The following is a 21807-nucleotide window of genomic DNA, read 5'->3' as shown; positions in this document are numbered from 1 at the left end:
AACACGGTTTTTATTTTTGCACACGCGTTAGTGCCGCACATTTTTTTCACATGTGTATACACAGTCAATGTCAGGGTGTAAGTATCCATCCTCCTTGTACGTGTGTGTGTGTGTGTGTGTGTGTGTGTGTGTGTGTGTGTGTGTGTGTGTGTGTGTGTGTGTGTGTGTTTGTGTGTAAAATAGGGAGAGACTGGGGCTGCACTCTGCTCCTGATGTTTTATTAATACGTCGGTGACAACGGGGATGAAATATCTCCTGTCAGCCACGAGAGCCCGGACTGCAGAAATTGCAGTTTTCACTGCTGGTGCTGCTGCGGCGGCGTCTATCTTTGTATTTTAATTCACCCCACCTCCATATATATTGAAGGGAAGCGGTAGGATAGTGTGTGTGTGTGTGTGTGTGTGTGTGTGTGTGTGTGTGTGTGTGTGTGTGTGTGTGTGTGTGTGTGCGTGTGTGTGTGTGTGCGTGCGTGTGCGTGCGCGCATGGATGTAAATGGTTCTGAGAAAGTCCTTCATCGCTGGTTTGTCTCTTTTCTCTACACATGACTTTTGTCCGGTGCCAAGGAAAAAAAAACACAAATGGCACAAATTGAACAGCGTGTGTTTTGCAGAAGAGTGAGAAAAGACAGGAAGGGAGAAGGGTCAAAACATAGGGGGGGGGGGGCAACAAGCTCTCAAAGATCTCACACATTGCAAGGTCGGGACAATGTCTCAATTTGAAAATCTCAAAAAAGAGATTGTTTCTTGAATGTAAAATCATATTCCATTACTTCTATTTAAAACCCTGTTTTCAGATAACAGGCTACAGGTTAAATGTATGTATTACTTATTCACCATATTATCACTATTGTTGTACAATATTAATATTATAACAATATGCACACATTTAATTTCATATTATGTACCCTGAATTAAAAAAATTAAACTATATGACAAATGAATGATTATTAACATTATCATCCATGCAGCCACTGCAAATCATGACAATAATCAAGCTTATTGCACATAAAACATCAACTCATCTTTATTAGACTCTGAAAGATTAATTTGTATGACTTGACATGATATGTGCATGAAAAGATTCGACATCTGCAGTGGATAAAGTGCACGTGAAACACTCAGCTTTTCTTAAGCAGGACAGTGAGGGAACGGCGGATGAGGGTAGTGTGTGAAAGTGGTCATAGCTGCACCCGGTGCTTGATCATAAAAGGACTAAACCACCGTCTAAATGTAACCTCTAGGGGGCACTCTACCTGTGGCCAGATAGGACACAAGAGAAAAGAGAGACAATGAACAGAGAGAAGTAAAGAGAGGAAGGAATGAGGCTAGAGAGTGGGTGAAGAAAGAGAAAAATTGAGGGGGGAGAGGAAGAGGAGGGGGTGATCATCTGGGCCTCATCAGTGTTTTTTTTTCTCACTCCTTTCCCCTTCTAGTCGGTTAGATCTGTGGTGTGTGTGTGTGTGTGTGTGTGTGTGTGTGTGTGTGTGTGTGTGTGTGTGTGTGTGTACGTGCGTGCGTGCATGTGTGCATACAGGGAATGTGTTTCCACACTGAGGACATTCCCAGACGAGCTCTCTCAATACATCAGCACAGCGTCTGCCCTCTGACTGACCCTGACAGTTACACACCACATGAGTGTGTACGCGAGTGCGCGTGCAACTGAGTGTTGCGCACATGTTTGTGTGCGTGTGTGTTGTGTGGTTGTGTGCCATTGATCAAGTGAGTGAGACAGTGACTGCATGTGTTTGCATGTGAGTTGTCATGTGCAAGCGTGTGTTCCTGTGCGAGAGAGAGGGGGAGAGAAAAGAAAGAAGAGAGAGAGAAAGAGAGAGAGAAAGAGAGAGAGGGTTCTGCGGCAGGGACTCTTAACCATCAACTTAATCGCTACCAGAGGACGCAGAGAGCAAAACTTTCGCAGTCACCTTCCACTGCCTCTGTGCACATCCATACACACGCACACACATGCACGCACACACACATACACACAGGGAGTGGGTCAGGCTGTGCAGGGTGTGTGATTTTGGCAGCCTGGTGGGACTCTCTTTGATGTGGGTCGGTCGGAACATTAAAGCTGGCCGGTGAGCTCGAGCTAACCACAGCCCATGGGTCTGATTACCCTGCAACCAACACCAGCCTATATTTAACTGTTAGAGAGGAAGAATAATTAAGTGACTCCTGATCAGGGACACAAGCAAATCAGTTCGGTTTAAGATTCAACTAGTGGCCAATGTGACCGGTTTTCTTCCCCGGGTGAAGAACTTTTCTTGTTAATCTGACAAATAACACAATCTGATTTATACCCGATCTGAGAGGAAATAGGATGATCTGTATGATTTCAGCACAAATATTCCAGCTACTCCACGTCACTTCAAATCATCAAAATCAGAAAATCAAATGAAAAGTTCAGGACAGATAAGTGCAAGGGGATATAGAGAGAGAGACACGCAGAAAGAGATGTTTGGAACGAATAAATGAAGGAACAGACATATGGGAGATGGAGGCAATGGAGGATGTATTGAAAGTGTCAGCGCAGTGTGTTTGTGTGTGTGTGTGTGCCCTCTAGCTGTATAATGACCTGCTCTGAGATCACTCTCTCTCTCTCCCGTCTCCCCCTAAGGGCCCATAACCACCACGCCGGGTCATTATGTGCCCGGTGGAGGACTCAGTAGTACAGCACACAACCGTAGAGCGATGCCACGCCGGGGAAACTGGACACGGGGGCTCCAAAATGGCTGAATTCATTAGCTGGGGACGAGCTGCCTCTAATTTGCTTCCTTAGGGCGAGGATGGTGCTCATTAAAGGGGTAAAAAAAATCCCTTTTCTTACATTATTGTTTATCTTAAATCATAGACGCTATGAAAGCGGAACATCAACTGCAGCCATAATTGCTGCCAAAGAAAACAACATAAGGAATATATGCGAAATGCTCCGACAACTATAGAATGAGAAAGTCACTTTATAGCTGTTATGACTCTGTATGCTGAATTATTAGCAGCACTGTTGTGTTGTGTATATTTAAAAACAATAATAAAGACCAGATACGGCGCACGTCTTTATACGTCCGTTGGAGCAATGCAGCCTTAATGTTTTTTGCGTAACACCCATGACGGCCATGTCTCCAGCACTTAGCCGTGATGTTGACGATGATTTCTTGGTACAACTCTGGTCATGTCCCCTGTGAGACCGTGTTTGCATGTGTGCATGTGCGTACGAGCAATGGGGGCCCTGTGATGTCACATTCCTGCGCCCCGCGCGTGGCTCTAGTTTGGCCTCTAGGTTTTAAAGGGGAAAGCTTTGAAACATTACACCGTCCCACACAGTCGCAGCCATGTGCACACACGGAGACACACACATGCACACACACACACACAGTCAAGGGCCAGTGGTAATACTGCCAGAGTAATAACCTTACAGACTTACTGATCTCCCTCCCTCCCGTTCTCTCACCCTCAAATCTTTATTTACCCTGCTCTCCCTCTTTATCCCCCCCCCCGCTCTCTCCCTTGCTCTCCCCGTACCTTTTCCCCCCGAATTTCAGCGCGTTTAACAAGCATTTAGATCTTAACCAGATGTTGTTAATGTAGCATGTCTAAAATACTAAACATCAACCCAGCGGAGAGGGGCTACAGCTCCTGCACAGGGCCTGGGAATAACTGACACACACACACACACCCGTACATGCTCACACACACACACACACCTACACATGAAACCCTCTGCGCGTAACACACATATACTCCCACACAGCGCTCGATGGATTTCATGCACAGAGGTCCACGGCCCACATGCTAACATGTAAATACACACACACACCAGTACAAGCAAACACACATGTTTCCATGCACACGCTCCAGTCCACCCACACCCACCCATTTATTGCCTAAAACACAAGAGAACTTATTACACCAGCAAAAAAATAAATAAAAAGGATCTATTGTTTTCAGGTTGACTCTGAAACCCAGACAATGGGATTGTCACTTTTAATACGCTCCTGGTGTGAATGTCAATAACTTGAACTGACAGAATAAGCTGAAGAAAAAAAAAAAAACGACTTTTGTGGAAAAACGCTTGTATCAGCAGCTCCAAATTTGCTTTGTTGTTGTCAATTACAACTTCCTGAGACACTTCATTGTATTTTCTTCTTCGCTCAAATTGCCCGCTTCGCTGTCTCGCAGGCGACTGACAAAACACCTCTTTTGAAAAAAAAAAAAAAAAAGGGGAAAGAAAAAGAAGAATCATATGAATAAACATAGCCAAGATTAAAGGCTTGTGTGTCTTGCTTGCTGCGTAGACAGAAACTGTTGTTTCGTGTTAAGAGGGGTTTCGTTTTCGGGCGCTGTGAGCACTGGGGGATGATGCTAATGATTCTTTAATAGCAAATACAAAAGGTTTTTCACAGGACAAAAGTATGGCTTCAAAAGGTTCAGTAGTGGGAGAAAGAAATTGCTGCACCTGGCCTCATACAATGGGCTCACATACCTACTGTACACCTCCACAAGCGTACACACACACACACACACACACACCTGCATCTTACACAACAGCCATATTGCTTTTCCGCTGTTTGAAACACCTTAGGCCGAGTAGGTGAATTGAGGAGGCGGCACGGCAAGCTTACTGAGGGATTTAGGAATAATTTGAAACGAAGATTCCTCTCCTCTGTTTCATCTCCCCCCGTCTCTTTCTCTTTATTCAGTTCTTCCCGGTCTTTTTTATGATTCCTCTGTCCAATATTTATCCAGCCCCTGATTATAAACATCTGGCCTGTGGGGCAGCGCGCACAGCGGCAGCTAAAACACATGCACACACACACGCACGCACACACACACACACACACACACACACACACACACACACACACACACACACACACACACACACACACACACACACACACACACACACACACACACACACACACACACACACACACACACACACACACACACACTCAGGGTCGCACACATAGTGGAAATATCGCACACGCTCGCCAACGTGACCCTGTCAGGTCCAGGATGAAGGAGGTGGGAGGGAGGAGAGAGAGAGAGAGAGAGAGAGAGAGAGAGAGAGAGAGAGAGAGAGAGAGAGAGAGAGAGAGTCGGACAAGACAGAGACGGAGGAAGAACTAGGAGCTGAGGGTTAATGGCCTTCCCATCTCTGTGATAAGAATTCATTCTGTTCTATTACCAGCACTTACCTACAGAGGCTGTTGTCTTTCCCCTCTCTCTCTCTCGCTCAAAAACACACACACACACACACACACACACACACATACACACACTTGCACAGCGAGGGTCTGAGATCGATAGATGAACCTAATGAAGAAAGCAGCTGTTTCTCGGCATACCTGCTCGACTCTATCAGCCCAACAAGATCTCCCAGATGCATTCATCTGTCTATCTATCTATCCATCTGTCAATCTATTTTTATATCTTTTTTCGCGCAGATATCCATCCATATACCTCTCCTATCTGTTCCTCTTTGCCTCCATTTATCCCCCCTATCTGTCCATCCATCACTACACTGGTAAACAAAGATACCAGCAGGGTAGATATAGTTTCCAATTGACCAGGCCGGTCCTTGTCATGTATTCAAGGTTTATCTATTTTTCGGGAACTAATACAAGGCCTGAAAACGGGGAATCTAATAAAATGGCTGCCATGGTTTAAGATAATAGCTGGATGTGTGCGTGCGTGCGTACGTGCGCGTCTCTATGCTTAAAATAGGCCTGTGATGGGCTGTGGCCAAATGGATAATGCTTAAACAGATCTTTATCCTATTGGGCTACTGTCCCGTTTTCAGCCGCATAAAAACCATCTGCTTTCAGCGCCACCAAAAACAAGACAGTAATCCTGGACGGGAATCAAAGCGAGGGGAGAAGATGGAAAGGACAGTCATAAGAAAGTCACGTTGCGATTAATTTACTCATAAAAGTGAGGAATTTAGCAAAACAGAAACTTCACCAGTAAGAGTTTTCATTTTTATATGTTTTCATGCAAGCTACACTCAGTATGTTCCTCTTAGCTCGGATAATAGCTTGTTTGTGTGGATTACACATAAAGAAATATGGCGGAGAAGAAATTACTCCAGGTTTCCATTCATTCAATTCAATGCTTTTCTATGTCTGCATTCCTTATTGATGGGGGCTACAGTTTAGCCCGCAGCACCACATCGCTGCCATTAGCACAGAACAATTTCATATACTGACAATGAGTCCATGTGACCGGTGTCTTTTTGCTATTGAGGAGAAAACAAAAAATCTGCGCATCATCAGGGCCTCATTGTGTGCTGAGGTAGGGGACTCTTAGAATAGAGTCACGGAAGAGAACAAGAAATATCTCCAAGACCCAAATATTCATTAGGTTGCTCAGAACCATCGAGAAAATGAGACGCCACATGGAACCTGCAACACACAGGCACGTGTGCTCACATGCAACAGGCGCACACATGAATGCACGGACCGGGGGCAACTGCCCCGGAGATGGTATTCACAGACGGTTACAAATAAGGAGTGTTGGCTTTCCTCTGACTTTCTCAAAAACATGCAAAAAATGTCCATTTCATTACTGGCTAAACAATGTCATATGGGCCCCCACTGGCCCTAATAGAAGCAGACAAAGACAGAGCAGCACACATATGCTTCGAATAAATCAGATTACTGGGGGAGAGTGGGGGAGAGAACAAGTGAGAGAAAGAGGGAAAGAAAGAGAGACACCGCCAGACACTTAGAGGATTGACAATATTCCCTTTTCTTGCTACCTCCACCCCTCCCGCCTCCTCCTCCTCCTCCTCCTCCTCCTCTCCTCCTCCGTCTCCTTCCCCTCACTTTCTTAACTCTCCCCCTCCAACCCTCCCAGCAGGATCTGTTTTAGATTTGAGCCAGTGCAAGAGCCATATCTCTACCTTATCTCTGCTAGCCGTCAGAAAACAGAAAGCTCCATGTTTCCATGCATTAGACTCCCGGCCCCTGACACGCCACTTGGAAATCTCACAGCCCCTAAAAATGGCTGAGCGGGAAAAATAAAACAGCGAGGATATCGCTTAATCGAATGAGATGCATGTTACCAGGTTGCATTGATGTTTTCTTTGGGAGGGGAGTGCGCAATGATACGGTGTCGTATCAAAGAAAATGAAGGACGGAAATGCTTTTTTGGGGGGGGGGGATTGTGATGACAAATGTCGCCCAAAACCAAGAAAAAAAAAATGTGACGACTGTTTTAAGAGCGGCGCAGCGTCAAGTGTATCTGAAAAGCTATCAGAATTTAAGGGGCTGTGACATTTTTTACCCTCCGAGCATCGATCTCCATCAAGATATTCCTTTGTGTTTTTTTAGCTCCAATTATGCCAAAGCACTTCTCCGATGACTGTAAAGGGAAGTATTGATTCTACTTAAAGTTGTAACAAAAAGGAGAAAAGCATAGACATGGTGGGGGAATATGTTAACAATTTGAGAAAAGGAGGGAAAATCTATATTCAAATGACTTCTCATATTGATTTATAATTAGGTCTTAATTGCGGCGAGGCTTGGACTTTCAAACTGCCCTGTGACAATACCCTGGGATGGAGACAGGGAAACATTATTGATACACTTTAACAGTGGTGGTCACCAAGACATTGATCCAGGCCGGTTCTTGCGGTGCCTTTGGCGCGCTCCGAGGATCTTAGTGCACGTGCCAGTGAGGAAACGCACACATGCCAGTGAGGAAAGACGCACTTACACTTGCATGCACACATGCACATATGTAAGTGAACTAACACAGGGTGTGTAAAGATGGGGGGGTGCCTTATCTGCAAACTTGACACTGAATACAGAATGAGTGTGTGTTCGCATCTGTGTGTGTGTGTGTGTTGTAATTCCACCATTAGGTGTGGAACTGATTGATGGTTGGTGGAGATATCATTCTGGACAAAAAAGTGTGTGTGTGTGTGTGAGATTATTAAAGCTAACATTTTTATATCCCATTCCATTTACTTGTTATTTGTGTGTTTGTCATCTCCACCTGTGCCTCAGCCCATGTGGTTATTTGTGTGTGTTCATGTTCAAATTCATATATGTGTGTGTGTGTGTGTGTGTTTATTTAAGCCAGTATAACTTGTTTTTATATCCCACTGCATTTACTTGTGATTGGTGTTGTTTGTGTGTTTGTCATCTCTTCATGAACCTCAGCCCCATGTGGTAATTTGTGTTCATGTTCAAATACATATGTGTACACGTGGGTGTGGGTGTGTGTGTGTGTGTGTGTGTGTTTGTGTGTCCCCACGGGCCCAATCAGGTATCAGATACCTTTTGTTTTGGGAGCTCATTGATGGATGAAATCTTTATCTGTGCTATTGATCAGGAGGACGCGGGTCCTAAACTGTCTGTCTAGCTGCCTGCCTGCTCCAGCTCTAACAAGATTGCCAGGGCTGAGTATATCAGTTAACATTTAATCAATGGCAGCTTAAGACACTGGGGCTAAGGGAAAGAAGCCCCCCGCTTCAGCCCCCTGCCCCAAACCATTACCCGGGATTGAAAGGGGGCTATATGTGTGTGCGGGTTCCAGATGATTACAAGGGATTGGGTCTGGTTGATCACATGTCTTCGGGGGACAGAGGTGTGTGAATGTTTGCGTCAGTGTTTACAGGCAGCCGAGTGCCGGCTTGTCGATACACGTTAATATGTCAAAAATGCCAGAGGGGGTGGTATGTGTTAGGCTGCTTGTGCCGCTCCGAAGAAAATAGGAAAAACTCGATGAAGTGACGGATGTGTTAGAAAAATCACCATTCAAATCAAGTGAAGGCTTCAAATTGAACATGCCCGTGTGAAAAACACACACACACACACACACACATACACATACACTACAGTGGAAAGATATGATATATTAGGCAACGTGTGATTTTTTTTTACTGCTTTGCTTGCAAAAAGCGCCCTCATGGTAAAATGCAAAAAAGGACAGTCAGCAAAAAAAGAGATATCAGTCAGACTTTTTTTTTCTCTCTCTTACTTTTAATTTTACCATCAGCTCATCTTACTGTAAATGAAACCCCATCAGATCTAAGAGGCAGATCCTTCATCTCCCGTCTCCAATTTTTTCTTTCATTTTCTTCTTCACGCTATCTCCTGACCTCATCATCATCATCGAATCTCATTTTGAGAGAAGTAAAGATGTACTTACAATATTTGCCAATGCACTGGGTACTTCTGTGTTTGTGTGTGTGTGTGTGTGTGTGTGTGTGTGTCTGTCTGTCTGTCTGTCTGAGAGAGAGAGAAAGAAAAGGTTAAGAACCAGAGAGCTGGTGTGCATGTGTACATCTGTCTAGGGGTTGCTCTGACGGGGGAAACCCCTCTCAGTCGCTGCCTTTCGTCCAAAGCCTGGGAGATTCCCACCACCAAAAATCAATGTGTGTGAGAGCATATGTGCACCTCTGTGTGTGTGTGTGTGTGTGTCAAGGTTTTGTAAGACAAATCTCTCCAGCATGCGCCGCTTTAGTGCTATTGAACCAGGCTTCGATCACTCGGCCACTGTGAATAATGCAAGGGAGGCTACTGCTCACTTACAGCACAGGATGCCTGCATGTGTGTGTGTGTGTGTGCGTACACGGGGTGTGTGTGACAGGATGGTCCTTTCTCCCTTCTTGCAAATGCAACAGGGCAGTTGTTCGGTGCTCCTCCACTTGGCCCTCTTAATCTCGTGTCAGATACAGGAACTCCCACATTGATACTGTCTCTTCGGGTGTGTGTGCAACATGTGCGTGCGCGAGTGTGTGTGCGCGCACGCTGGAGGCTCCTACAGTAGACGGAGAGAGCTTAACTCAAGCAGACAGCTCAGGCCTGCACTTTGACACACCCTGACTCATTACATACAGCCGGCACACAGCGGAGCATTGTCATTAAAAAAGACAATTAGATATGAAGTCAAGGGAGCATCGCTTACACACACATGGACACACACGCGTGCAAAAAACGCACGGCGCGGGGATATATAGGTGAACGTGCCCTCGTCTTCATATCCCCAGGTATGTGAAGCGGAGATATTAAAAATAAGGATGTTACAGAGTAATTAAAATGATTCCGAATGATGAGCGTGTGTGTGTTTGTGAGTGTGTGTGTTTTTTGCGTGTGTTTCTGTTAATTAAGCTGAATGATTTGATATGACACAAACCGCAATGCTTTAATGGTGTCCTGTACTTGATGTGGCTGGAGGGGACAGTTGATGGGGAGGATAGAGGGAGAGATGGGGCCACACACACACAAACACACACACACGGACACACGCACAGACAGATACAGCTGCTCATTGGCCCTGCCTGAGAGGAACATCTCTTTTTGAGACATAATTATCTGTGTCATCACTTATGAGGCAATTAAACAAACATCAGTTCCTATTTCCTCTCCCTCCATCTCTCCGTATTCCACTTCCTCATCCTCTTCTCTCCTGCCATCTGTGCCGCTCCTCTGCTCTTTTATTTTTTTATTTTTTATTTAATCTCCTCCTTGCTCCTCTCCTCTCCGAAACACCCCCCCACCACCACCACCAACCTACCCCCTCTCTCCTGTGCGACTCCAGACAAGGTTTCAATTTCAGCATGCTGATTGTCTCATTGCCGACTCCATGCATGTCTAACACTTACTGGCACTCTGGGGACCGGCAATACACACCATAGAATGCCTATTACACTCCCACATGTTTCTGGCGAGTGTGAGTTCATGTTTTGCGCCCATGTGTGTGTGTGTGTGTGTGTGAGTGTGAGTGTGAGTGTGTTTTTGTGTGCAAAGGGGTGATGAGGGTGTAAAATGGCTATTACGCTGAGAGTCTGGTCTCTCTTACACTGGAGAGAATTCTCTGCCGCCTAAAGAGCAGAAAATTGCAACGCTCCTCTTCCTCACTCTCCATTAACCTGCTTTTGAAACAAAGGCCTGGCCAAGGTGTGTGTGTGTGTGTGTGTGTGTGTGTGTGTGTGTGTGTGTGTGTGTGTGTGTGTGTGTGTGTGTGTGTGTGTGTGTGTGTATGTATCCTTGCCCATTAGCCCTATATATGCGGCATCATGGGTAAAGCAGCTTGTGGACCCGACCGAGCAGAAACAGCAGAAATTCTCTTTGTTTTCTGTTGTACTTACTGGCTCGGTGCCGGCTACACGATATATATATATATATATCCGTCCAAAATTTCACAAAATGTATGTTTTTATGCACCTGAATGAACTTGTCACCCATTTTTTTTTTCTCTCCGTAAGAAATGTCAAAGGCAGATGGCATCTTGTGAAGTGCTTCGTGATGACTAAAGCAGCAGGCATATTTGTATAATTTGCACAAAGACATCCACATCAAAGCACAAATCGAGACCCGAGCTCATTCAATGGATTTTTATCAGTCTATCCATTTCTTGTGGCACCCCCCCCGCCCACCACCACCCTCCCTACATCCTCTTTCCTCTCTCTGTCACATTCCTCTTTCTTTCTCTCTCTATTTTCAGAACGTTATTAGGACATGATAAAAGCAAAAAAATAAAAGGGGGGGGATGTCATGACACGGGACCCCCTGTTAGCATTAGGAGGTGGGAGAGAGCAGGAGAGAGAGAGCGAGAGAGAGAGCGAGAGAGAGAAGAGAGAGAACGAACGAGAGCAGAACGAGGGGGGTGGAGGGGTATGTAGGGGGTTTCGGGGGTGAGGAGAGGAGAGGAGGGCGGTGGGGGATGAAAGAGATTTGTCTGGAAATGATTGCTCACAAGGCACTGATTCTCTGCTTTAATCTCGCACAGTGTGCTCAAATTTCCTATTAGGGAGATGAAGAAAAAGGGGAGAGAGAGAGAGAGAGAAAGAGAGAGGGAGATGGGTCTTGTTCACTAAAGGTGGGGAGGTGAAAACTTCGCATGTCTCTCTGTGCTGACAAAACATACGTTTCCCTTATTCTGGAAGGAGAAGCCAGAAACCGCATTAATTAAATTTTCTGTACACTTGCTGTCTTGGTTTTTTTGGCAATTTGTCGTCACAGAACTGCTGGAGGGTCACACACACACACACAAACACACACACACACCCATACGGAGAACAAGCCACTGACAGCTGCTGGAGCTGCAAAGCTTCCTCCGGGCAGTGACGATTAGCCTTGGCTATAGGTAATCAATAGCTGCTATCAATTGCAAACCTCCTATTGATAGATGAAGTAAAGGAAGGGAGAGGAGAGTGAGGAAGAAGGGGAGGAAATGGGGAAAAAAACTTCTACCTGAATATCTCCTGGCGTAATGTTTCGGCTTTTTTTGAACCTCCTCTTTGTGTGTGTGTGTGTGTGTGTGTGTGTGTGTGTGTGTGTGTGTGTGTGTGTGTGTGTGTGTGTGTGTGTGTGTGTGTGCGTGCGTGCATACAGGCTGCCTTAAATGTCCATCTGTGAATTGTATCATCGCAGTCCCGAGATTAGCGGCTGCTTGGGCCCGGCGAGCACATTGCCTGGTTACCGCGGCTCCGGCTCCACACCACCCTCCTCCCATCAGCGGATTGTTTGTCTTAATGCTATGTGACATGACCCATTGTTTTGTCCATCTGTGGTTAAGAGTCAATGGACACTGGGTGTATGAGGGTATCGAGGGGAGAAAAGAATGGAGGTGAGGGAGAGGAGGAAAAATAAAGAAGGCAGGGGGAAGGAGGGGGGGGGGGAAGGCAGGAGAGAAATAAAAAAGGAAAGAAACAAGATAGGGGGACAAGAGCTGAGAGGTGAAAAAAAATATGGACAGAGAAAGAGAGGAAGGTAAAACATGCGATAATGCTGTGATTTCAATATGGCCCTTCACATTCACCACTTCCCTCTCCAGGACTTTCCATATGGCGCGGGGCCTGGAGCGCTTTGTGATATCACCGATTGTGAGAGACGTCCTGGCCCTGAGACGCCAGCTCCCCTCTTCAAAGGGCCAGAGTCATATTTACTATGCGTCCTCAGAGCCCCGAGGCTTTGTATTGTAAATAAGACTAACGTGGCATTGGTCAGGTATGCTAATTCAGATAATCAGCGCAATTTCTGTAAATTATAACTGTCAGTGCGGTGGGCACAGAACCTTGGCGGAAAACATGAGGGAACAATTTAGCCCGGGTAATACCCCTCCACCGAAGAGCTGCTCAACTCAAAGAAAAACAATCGGCCTGAGCCCATATACCGCCCCGACACACCATTTCAAAAATAGTTTATGGTGAACAAGGCTCTTTTTTTTTTTCTCAGAGGCACAAGTCAGCCTGCTGCCCTCTTTTTTTTCTATGTGCACACACAGACCGCAAAGTAATTATAATTTGCTTGGATGGAATTATTCAAAAAATGACCACATCTTTTACGCTCAGCCATAGAGAATATGGTTTTGGGAAATTTGGGGGTAAATTGCTACTTGCCGAAAATATAATAATACACATATATGTATGTGTCGTATTTTGATTTGACAAATGATTTAAAATGCAGCGTATTGTCTCCAACTAATTGCACAGCAATAAAAAGAATGACATACTTCAGGAAAACTCCTCTCGGATAAAGATCACATCACTCTCATAAGAATAGTTTCTTTTTCCCAGGAACTGCCTCTCACTCATGCTCGGCACATAGAGTGACATTCCCAAGTTTTTATAATGCGAGGAATGGATTTCACTGACTTCCTGGTTCACAGCAAATGAGAAAGTAAAAGGTAAGAAATGATTTGTTAACTGTAGGTTACCCTATTAAAGCTTTCTGGTAGATACATGGAAGCACAGAAATATTATCTAAAGACGGACAATGCTGTCTTTTGATGAGCCAGTCAGCTGCTCTCACCTACTGCATCCTGACTCACAAATGAAAATGACCGCCACTGTGCTAACTCTGTTATCTACGTCTGTGTGCAACACGCACCCTTTCCCTCACTCCTCCGGCCATCCGTGAATGTTTATGTAATGGCCACAAATTACTGAGACAAACCCTGGAAATAGACTTCTGTCTGAGGAGGGACCTTCTCTGAGAAAAAAAAAATGGAGGAGGAGGAGAGGAGAACCGCTGGAATGGCAGAAAACCATCGCCACCACCCAGAGGATAAAAAAATGATGAAGAGAGATGAAGGAGAGAAAGTGAGGGAGGAGGGAGAACCTAATGCCTCATAAAAGAGGCCTTGGTGTCATCACATCGAAATGCTCTTTTTGGATAAAAAGCGAAGCCCGTTCCCACATCGGGAACCGAACGCTTGTCTTTATGCGTCTCAGCCACTTTGACTCAGAAAGGGTTTTGGGGTTGGGTAAATCTGGAAACAAGGAATGTCAGCGGACTTGGAAACAAGATGGCACACTTGCTTTCTGTCCATTTTTTCCATTACTTCCTGTTGGACACGCACACACCCATACACAAGCACATATCGGGATGATAAGTGCCCATTAGGCTCAGTTTTTAGCCTAAAGCTGCTATGTAAATGGTTAGCACTGCTACACTAATTCGACCAGGACCAGGGGAAAAAATGTCCCAGAGCCTTATCACTCAGAGAAAACAAACGGCTCTGGACACGCACACACACTCACACACACACACGCACACACACACACACACGCACACACACATGCACCCATATGCACATGATAAAAGTGTTATTGGTCTCTCTAAGTCAGAAGAGGTCTTTTGTTTAAAAGGGGGACTCAGACAAAGAGGGTCTTCTCCCTCCCTCTTTAATGCATGTTCGGTGGTAGCGGTGGGGGTGTTTAGAGGGATGGAGATGTGTGGGTGGTGGTGGTGGTGGTGGTGGTGGAGGGCTGGAGGGATGGATGACAGGCTGGGCTCTCAGAAATAATTACCTCCATAAGATCCCATCTCCCTTTTTCCTTTTTGTGAGGGACGGAGGGAATGAAAGAGGGGGAGAGAAAAAAAAAAATGACAGAAAGTAAAGTATGCAGAAAAGGCCCTAGTGTTTCTGCCTGGTCTGGCTTATGAGGAGCTTTACACATGATGGAGCACAGGGGCTAATGGGCACAGAGAAAAATGCACTCGGGCACAAACACACACACACACACACCTCCTCGCCGTGCTAAACAAACGGTCAAATGCTTGAGACACAAGCGGCAACAGAGAGAGAGAGAGAGAGAGAGAGAGAGAGAGAGAGAGAGAGAGAGAAGAGAGAAATCACTCCAACAACTAAACTTCAGACTGTTAATGTCTGTAAAAATCCTGCCAAACAAATTGTTCAAATTATACAATTGATGATGGAATACCCATGACGCGCAAACTTGTTTTTTTTCTATTTGCTGCTTGAATTTTACTAAGCAGCTCTATTCAGGGTGTAACTTCATTACGGAACAGAGAAGGGCACACGAAAAAAAAAAGAAAAACAGAAAAGAAAAATCTAATTTCTCTAACAACGTTTGGATGACCCTCAAAGCAAAATGGCCTCCAAGTCCTCCATGTTGAGAGGCAATTCATTTATGCGTGCTCTTCTGATACAAACTTGAAAGAAGAAAAAAAATAACCAACTCAATTTTCTTCAACACTTCTAATTGTACACAGAGAGGGAGACGGTTTATCTCAGCCATGTGGGCACAGTGGGCTGTTTGTCTGCGAGAGACACCGCTGAAAGATCATGGTAACAAGTTTCTGCTGTATAGTCGCTGAGAGTTAAAGAGTACACACACACACACACACACACACACACACACACACACAAACTTCACAATGGCATTTTATACCTATTTTAAAGTATGAGACGCCTGGGCCCATGCAGGTTTAGGAGGAATAACAGCCTCTACAATAGTAAACAGGCACCGTTGCACACACACACACACACACACACATGTCAACACGCACACAATGCAGTCCCGAGGAAGTGTTGTTTGTGCACCCCCTGTCTTTGTTCAAAAACACCTATACCCTCGCAGTGCGTCTATGCAACACCATATCCTTAATTAGGCCATAAAAATCAGCATCAGAATTGTTTAATGAAAGCCATTCACATGTACATAAAGTCCAGAGCATTAGAACTCTTATTCCCAAATGGGCCTATAATTATCTGGCCCGGCGCCAGGTCCCAGGCTTTAAGAGAAAGATACCGGTCAGCACTTAAATTAATCTTTTTCATACCGGTCTCTAATGAACAGAAAGTGCTCGAGTCAGGAGTTGCAGCCCCAGAAAACTAACAGCACACGCATACATGCACGCACGCACACACAAACAGAGGCTCCTTAAACCCAACGCCGCCTTGCAAATGTTGCCTACTATGGAGCCTTTTTCCATCGTGAGAAAACATTCACATCATCTATCACTACATAGGGGCCAAAACAGCTATAATATAGCCTTTCTTCCGAATAACGCAACCCAGCACGCAATGATAGCGCGTTGCTGTTGTGTGTTCTGAAACACAAAAAACACTTTCTTTCTGAGTGCAGACCACAGAACAGGACTGCAACCTCTGTTTACGACATTCACTTTCAGAGTTTCTCCGTCTCCACCTGCCAAACGTGCACGGTCCGCAAGGACACGGCTTTGAACACTTTTACCGCGTACCTTGTGAAAGAATACTGTTTTTATACAGCGTGGGCAAAAGGAGGGCATCCAAAAAGAAAAAGTGGATTAACATTTCGGACGTCGCCAGCGTCCACTTTAGCTGTGCGCTCGCTTCCTCATGGAAACTCACCCGTGTGGCATCAAAGCTGAGGTTTAAAAACGAGGCCGAGCAACAAACGTGGTGTGTTTTTTTAAGAGTGGAACATTTGGAATAGGTGCGGTGGGTGAGTATTGCTTTTGACAGTTTTAAAACCTGGTTGCGCTCACTGGTTTGAGAGAAAGAAGAAAAAATAAAAGAGGGTAGGAGCTGGGCTTGTGCTTCGGACATGAGCAGCATAGAGTTGGAGATGGAATAAGTGGAACAAAAAGAAGAGGGGATGACACAAAAAGAGAGCAGGAGAAGGAGAGGAAAGTGTGTGTGGGTGTGTGTGTGGCTGGGGGTGAGGGGTGTGTGGGTAATGATTTATCTAAGCATGCTTTTCTTCTGCTTCTGCTGCACCCCAATTCTCACCGAAACTTTGATCCATGTGTAATTAAAACCAAACGCACACCGGCAACAGTCTCCATTTCAGGATTGGGAGTGTGTCTCCTGCTCGTGCATGTGTGTGTCTGTGTGTGTGTGTGCGTGCATGTGCTTTTGGATTCACATGTGCTTCTGAGCGCCGGGCCCCCGTCTGCTCTGGGAGTACATGTACAGTATAAACAGGACACTTTGGGGAGCAGGGATTCATGCAGAAACACACACACACACACACACACACACACACACACACACACACACACACACACACACACACACACACACAGATGGATGCATGGACTAATGCTATGCCGGAATGCTAATCAAAATGTGTTACCCTCCCACCGCTCCCCACCCCCACCACCCGCTCCTCCAGGTCAAGCAAAGCAAAAACAAGTTAAGCACTCATTTTCTCCCAGCAGCATTAACATAGGGATGACTAAATAATGGACCCTGACTCTCTCTCCCCGTCTTCTGGTTTAAATTACAGCGCGGCCCCCTCCCCTAACGCCCTGCAACCCCCTCCACCAACCATGCACCCCCCACTCAAAGAAAAACGATTAATCTTTTTTCCTTTTTTTTGTCTCTCTGAATGTTTTACAGTTCTGTTACACTTATTAGCTGCTGGCAGGACGGAGACTCTTAAATGAAAGCCAAATTGCTTTGGTCATGAGAAAGGAAATGAAAGCTCACTCCAGGGAGAGACTGTGTAGCCGTAGCATACATGTGTGTAAGTGCATGTGTGTGTGTGCGAGAGTCAGAGTAACATGTGTGTACAGGCCTTTTGACTATGAGATCCTCCCAAGGTGAAATTTCATAAGCTGACTGCCTGCCTGCCTGGGATGTTCCTGTGCACGGGACAGTGTGTGTGTGTGTGTGTGTGTGTTAGAGTTATTGTGTGTGTGTGTGTGTGTGTGTTGCAGATATAAACGCGGCAGCCTAATAGGAACAGTATGCTCATTTTGGAGAGATTAGGAGGAATGGACGGGCCTGTATCGAAAGACGTGATCTGGATGTGAAGGCCAAAGGAGGGAGGAAGGGAGGGAGGGAGGGAGAGATAGGGAGGGGGTGAGGTTTGACAGAGTGACGAGGGAGTGGTGCAAGAAAAACAGGGGGAAGAGATGGGAGGAGTGAAGGAAAAGATGGCTCTGACTTCAAATCAAGAAAAAGTGACCGCTATATAACTGACAACAACGTTTAGCAGTGAACAGAATTTTTTTTCAAACAGAAACACAAGCAAAAAAAGTCAGATGACAAAAAAAAAAGAGAAAAGGACATGTGGAACATTAACACAAGCCCCAAAAATAGCTCAAGTCACAACAGCTCGAGCAAACAGACAGATCAGATTAAAGAAACACCGACCTTGGCTGGAGAGGCACTCCTTGACATGGAACACCTCGTGCAGGCTTAGTCCATCGTCGTCCCCGCCCAGGCCTTGCTGGTGCAGCTGGAGTTTCCTCAGTCCTTCGTTCTGCTGGTGGCGAGCCGAGCGGCTGTGCTGCACCAGGTTGAGGCGGGCCTTCGTGGAGTAGTCGCACAGCGCGCAGTAGTAGAGGCACAACTCCGGGCTGTAGGCGCCGTCCAGCTTCTGCAAGTGCTGTGGAGTAGAGGAGAGAGCAGATGTTACACGGTGGTCACTTGTAGAGATGGTAAAGCCGTTGCTGTAAATTATCTAAACCTTTCTGTTAGAGACATTTGGGTCAATTTCAATATAACAAGTGAGGCTTGGTCCGAAAAATCCTGTTTGTAGGCCTTTGTGCTCTGTGGCTGTAAAGTCCTTACTTCAACTCCACTTTCAGTTTGGTTTCGAAAAATCCAACGCCCCCCCCCCCAAAAAAAAATGTAAATTCTCCACCTTCAAACAAGCCAGCAACGCTTGGCCCTTATTTTCTATAACATGTGCTTGCTAGAAAAGGAAGGACAGGTTCCTGAAACTCTAACAGCCGGACTTAAAGCAAAGATCCTCCTGGACAAACTTGTGGATTTCAAACAGAAGGAACACGACTAATGCAGCAACAGATGCAGCTTTAAGTAGTTGCGTTTAGTTTCGGCCCTACACGCCGCACACCGCAAATTAACTGGATACGTTTAAGGTGACGTGAGGATTAAAAACACACAAAAAGTCAGACGAGGGGTTGAGCTCCGAGCACTTTTTTTTTTTTTGTCTTTAACGTGCACATTGTCCGGCTTCCCCCCCCCTCCCCGCCTCTTTGTTGGCAGCTGCGGGGATTTTTCATTCAATGGTGTGCTGTCAGTTGCAAGCCCTTAATTTCCAGTTGCCTCTTTAATGGCATTGCAGCCATGCAAAGCTACCCCCTACCTCTCGCCCTGCCCCGTGCGTGTGCGCATACACACACGCGCACCCACACCGCCACCGCCTCCCCCCCCTCCCCTCATCCCACCTTGCCCTACTCCCATACACCCAGTCAAGCCAAGCATATCAAGTGTGCCTCTGTTGTTGCTGCCGGGCTAATGAACAATGCACAAAAACAAAAGACCAGGCCAAGCTTTTATTATCTGATCCTCTGTGAAGGGAGAGGAGGGAGGGAGGGAGGCAGAGAGGGAGAGAGAGAAAGACACAGGGAGGAAAAAGAGAGCGAGGCAAAAGGACAGAGACACAGAGGTGGCTCACCGAGGTTAGTTTATGCTTTGTTAAGATTTATTCATACGGCCATGTGAGAAACAGGTGCAGGGTTCCGAGCATGAATTAATATACAAAATGGTGTGCGTGCATGTGTGTGTGTGTGTGTGTGTGTGTGTGTGTGTGTGTGCGTGCTAACTCTACATTGTCTCTCATGGCTCCTATAGGAAGATGTTTCATTCCTGAAGCACATGAAATTTAGCAAGGTGATATTTTCTCCTGAGCAGTTGCATCATGTTATATGGAGCAGGAAGAGAGGGATCGGAAAAGTGTGTGTGCTTGGGGGGGGGGGGTTGCACAGTTAGCTGCAGGTGTGTGAGTTCTTATCCCCCCATCCCCTTCTCCCTCTTCCTCCTTTGACAAACAGGGATTAGCAACATAGCTACAGCCGCTAACACATCTTTTCTCCCCCGTCTCTCCCTCTCTCCTTCTTTTGTCGGAAACCTTACGAGGGTTTTCTCACGAGACGGTGGGACGTCCCCTCACAGTCAGAGGCCCTTTCAGAAGTCTTAAGTTTTAATTAAGTCAGAGTTGTCAGAAGAAAGCTTGCCTAGTCCGGGGCTCAGGGCCATTAATTACAGCTATCTTTGTTTCTCTGTGAAAGGAGGCCTCCCTCGCTCCTTCTCTCTCTCTCTCTCTCTCTTTGCTGCTTTTCTTTCTTCCTCTCCTTCCCTTACCGTGGAAACCACACACACACGTGTGCCTGTGGAAGCAAACATGCGCTCCGTGCACACAAACATGTAAACACAATACGGCTTGAGTTTGCGACTTTTCATTCAAATGTAAACTTTTGTGAATTTTGATTTTCCTTCATACTTTTCATACAATAGGGGTTTGAAATGTTTCCAATAATCTTTCACAATGTCCTTCAATAAAGATGCCATATGCTGTATACACCATAGACAAAATCCCCTATACCAAACTTACAAACACCCCCAGAGTTATTTGTTCGGCTATCAATCATCTAATGTAAAAAACAAGTATATTTTTTACTGCTGTATGGGATTAGTTTTTTTTTCATGTGTCTGGACTCCCTACGCCTTCTAAGAGTCCTTAGAAATGAATGAAAAACTAGTAATCAAACAAGGCCTTTCTTCACTTCAGCTACAACCTTCTGTGCTGCATCGACTGCAGAAGAAAAGCTCAGTGGAAATGTGGCAAAAACATGTTTTCGTAACGAAACACCATCACAGACAGTTTCCAGTGAATCCTAATGGACATTAAGGTAATTAAATTGGATCAAAATCTTTAAAAAATCATCTTAATCACTGGTGGACTAAAACACACATCCTTTAATGTCTCAACTTAGGAGATTCTATTTGTTTTTATGATATGAGGCTTCAGCTAAGAGCAGCTAGAATGATATACTTGGGGTTGAAACGGGCTGCCAGATAGGTTTAGACCTAATATTAATTCTCCCCCCATCAGCACATTCCAGAGGGTTTGTTTAAGACCTAAACTAGAGGCTGTCTGTCGCTCTCTGGCACTCCGCAGGCCTGAAATGCAGGCGGTCTGGTGATCACAGGCCAGAACATCCATGATTTATGAACTTTTAAAGGAGCACTTTGACTCCTGCCAGGCGTGGGCTGTGTAATGCATATTCAAACACACAAACACACTGTTCCTGCTCCTGGGTTTGCGCCTGTGTGTGTCTGCTCGAAATGTGCATGTAATTTATGCCTCTGCTGATTTGTGTGCGTGTATATGCGCCACACATACGTTTGTGTCATATGAGTGTCTGCGTGCTTACAGAATGAGGGTTGGGGGCACATCCCTGTCAATATGGCACCTCTCCAGAGTGCCTGGTGGTTAATTGTTAGGGATTAGTGTTTGGCAAACAACCAAATAAGCTAACGCTCCCCGTGGGCCAATCAAAATCAACTAAAGAGCGCTCCCTGGGTGGACCTAAACATGGCACAGACGTCCCTGGATGGTGTGGGAGGTGCATACACACCCACCCCAACACATGGCATGCAAATTACGACAGTGAGGACTTCCTGTTTACCTGTCAAACACACACACACACACACACTGGGACTTGTACCGAGGAGAGGGGAGGAGAGTCAGTTTGACAGGTAAGGGGAGCTCCCTTGTGTAGCTGTTTCCTGCTGCTGCTGTTGTTGTGTTTGTGGGCATGTGTGTGTGTGTGTGTGTGTGTGTGTGTGTGGGGGGGGGTGTTG

General features: G+C 45.8%; 1 protein-coding gene across 1 annotated transcript in view; it reads right to left on the bottom strand.

The window, feature by feature from the left end:
* The window catches only part of zfhx4 (zinc finger homeobox 4), an 82693-nt gene that overhangs the window by 21194 nt on the left and 39692 nt on the right, over positions 1 to 21807 (bottom strand). Inside the window, exon 6 of the mRNA XM_035142087.2 lies at positions 18349 to 18583. Coding sequence (XP_034997978.1) covers positions 18349 to 18583 — 235 coding nt within the window. The remainder of the gene's footprint in view (positions 1 to 18348; positions 18584 to 21807) is intronic.

This window comes from Hippoglossus stenolepis, chromosome 19 (genome assembly GCF_022539355.2).
Source record: "Hippoglossus stenolepis isolate QCI-W04-F060 chromosome 19, HSTE1.2, whole genome shotgun sequence".
Taxonomy (NCBI): Eukaryota; Metazoa; Chordata; class Actinopteri; order Pleuronectiformes; family Pleuronectidae; genus Hippoglossus; species Hippoglossus stenolepis.
The sequence above is the reverse complement of the archived record's forward strand: the minus strand, read 5'-3'. Positions and strand labels throughout refer to the sequence as shown.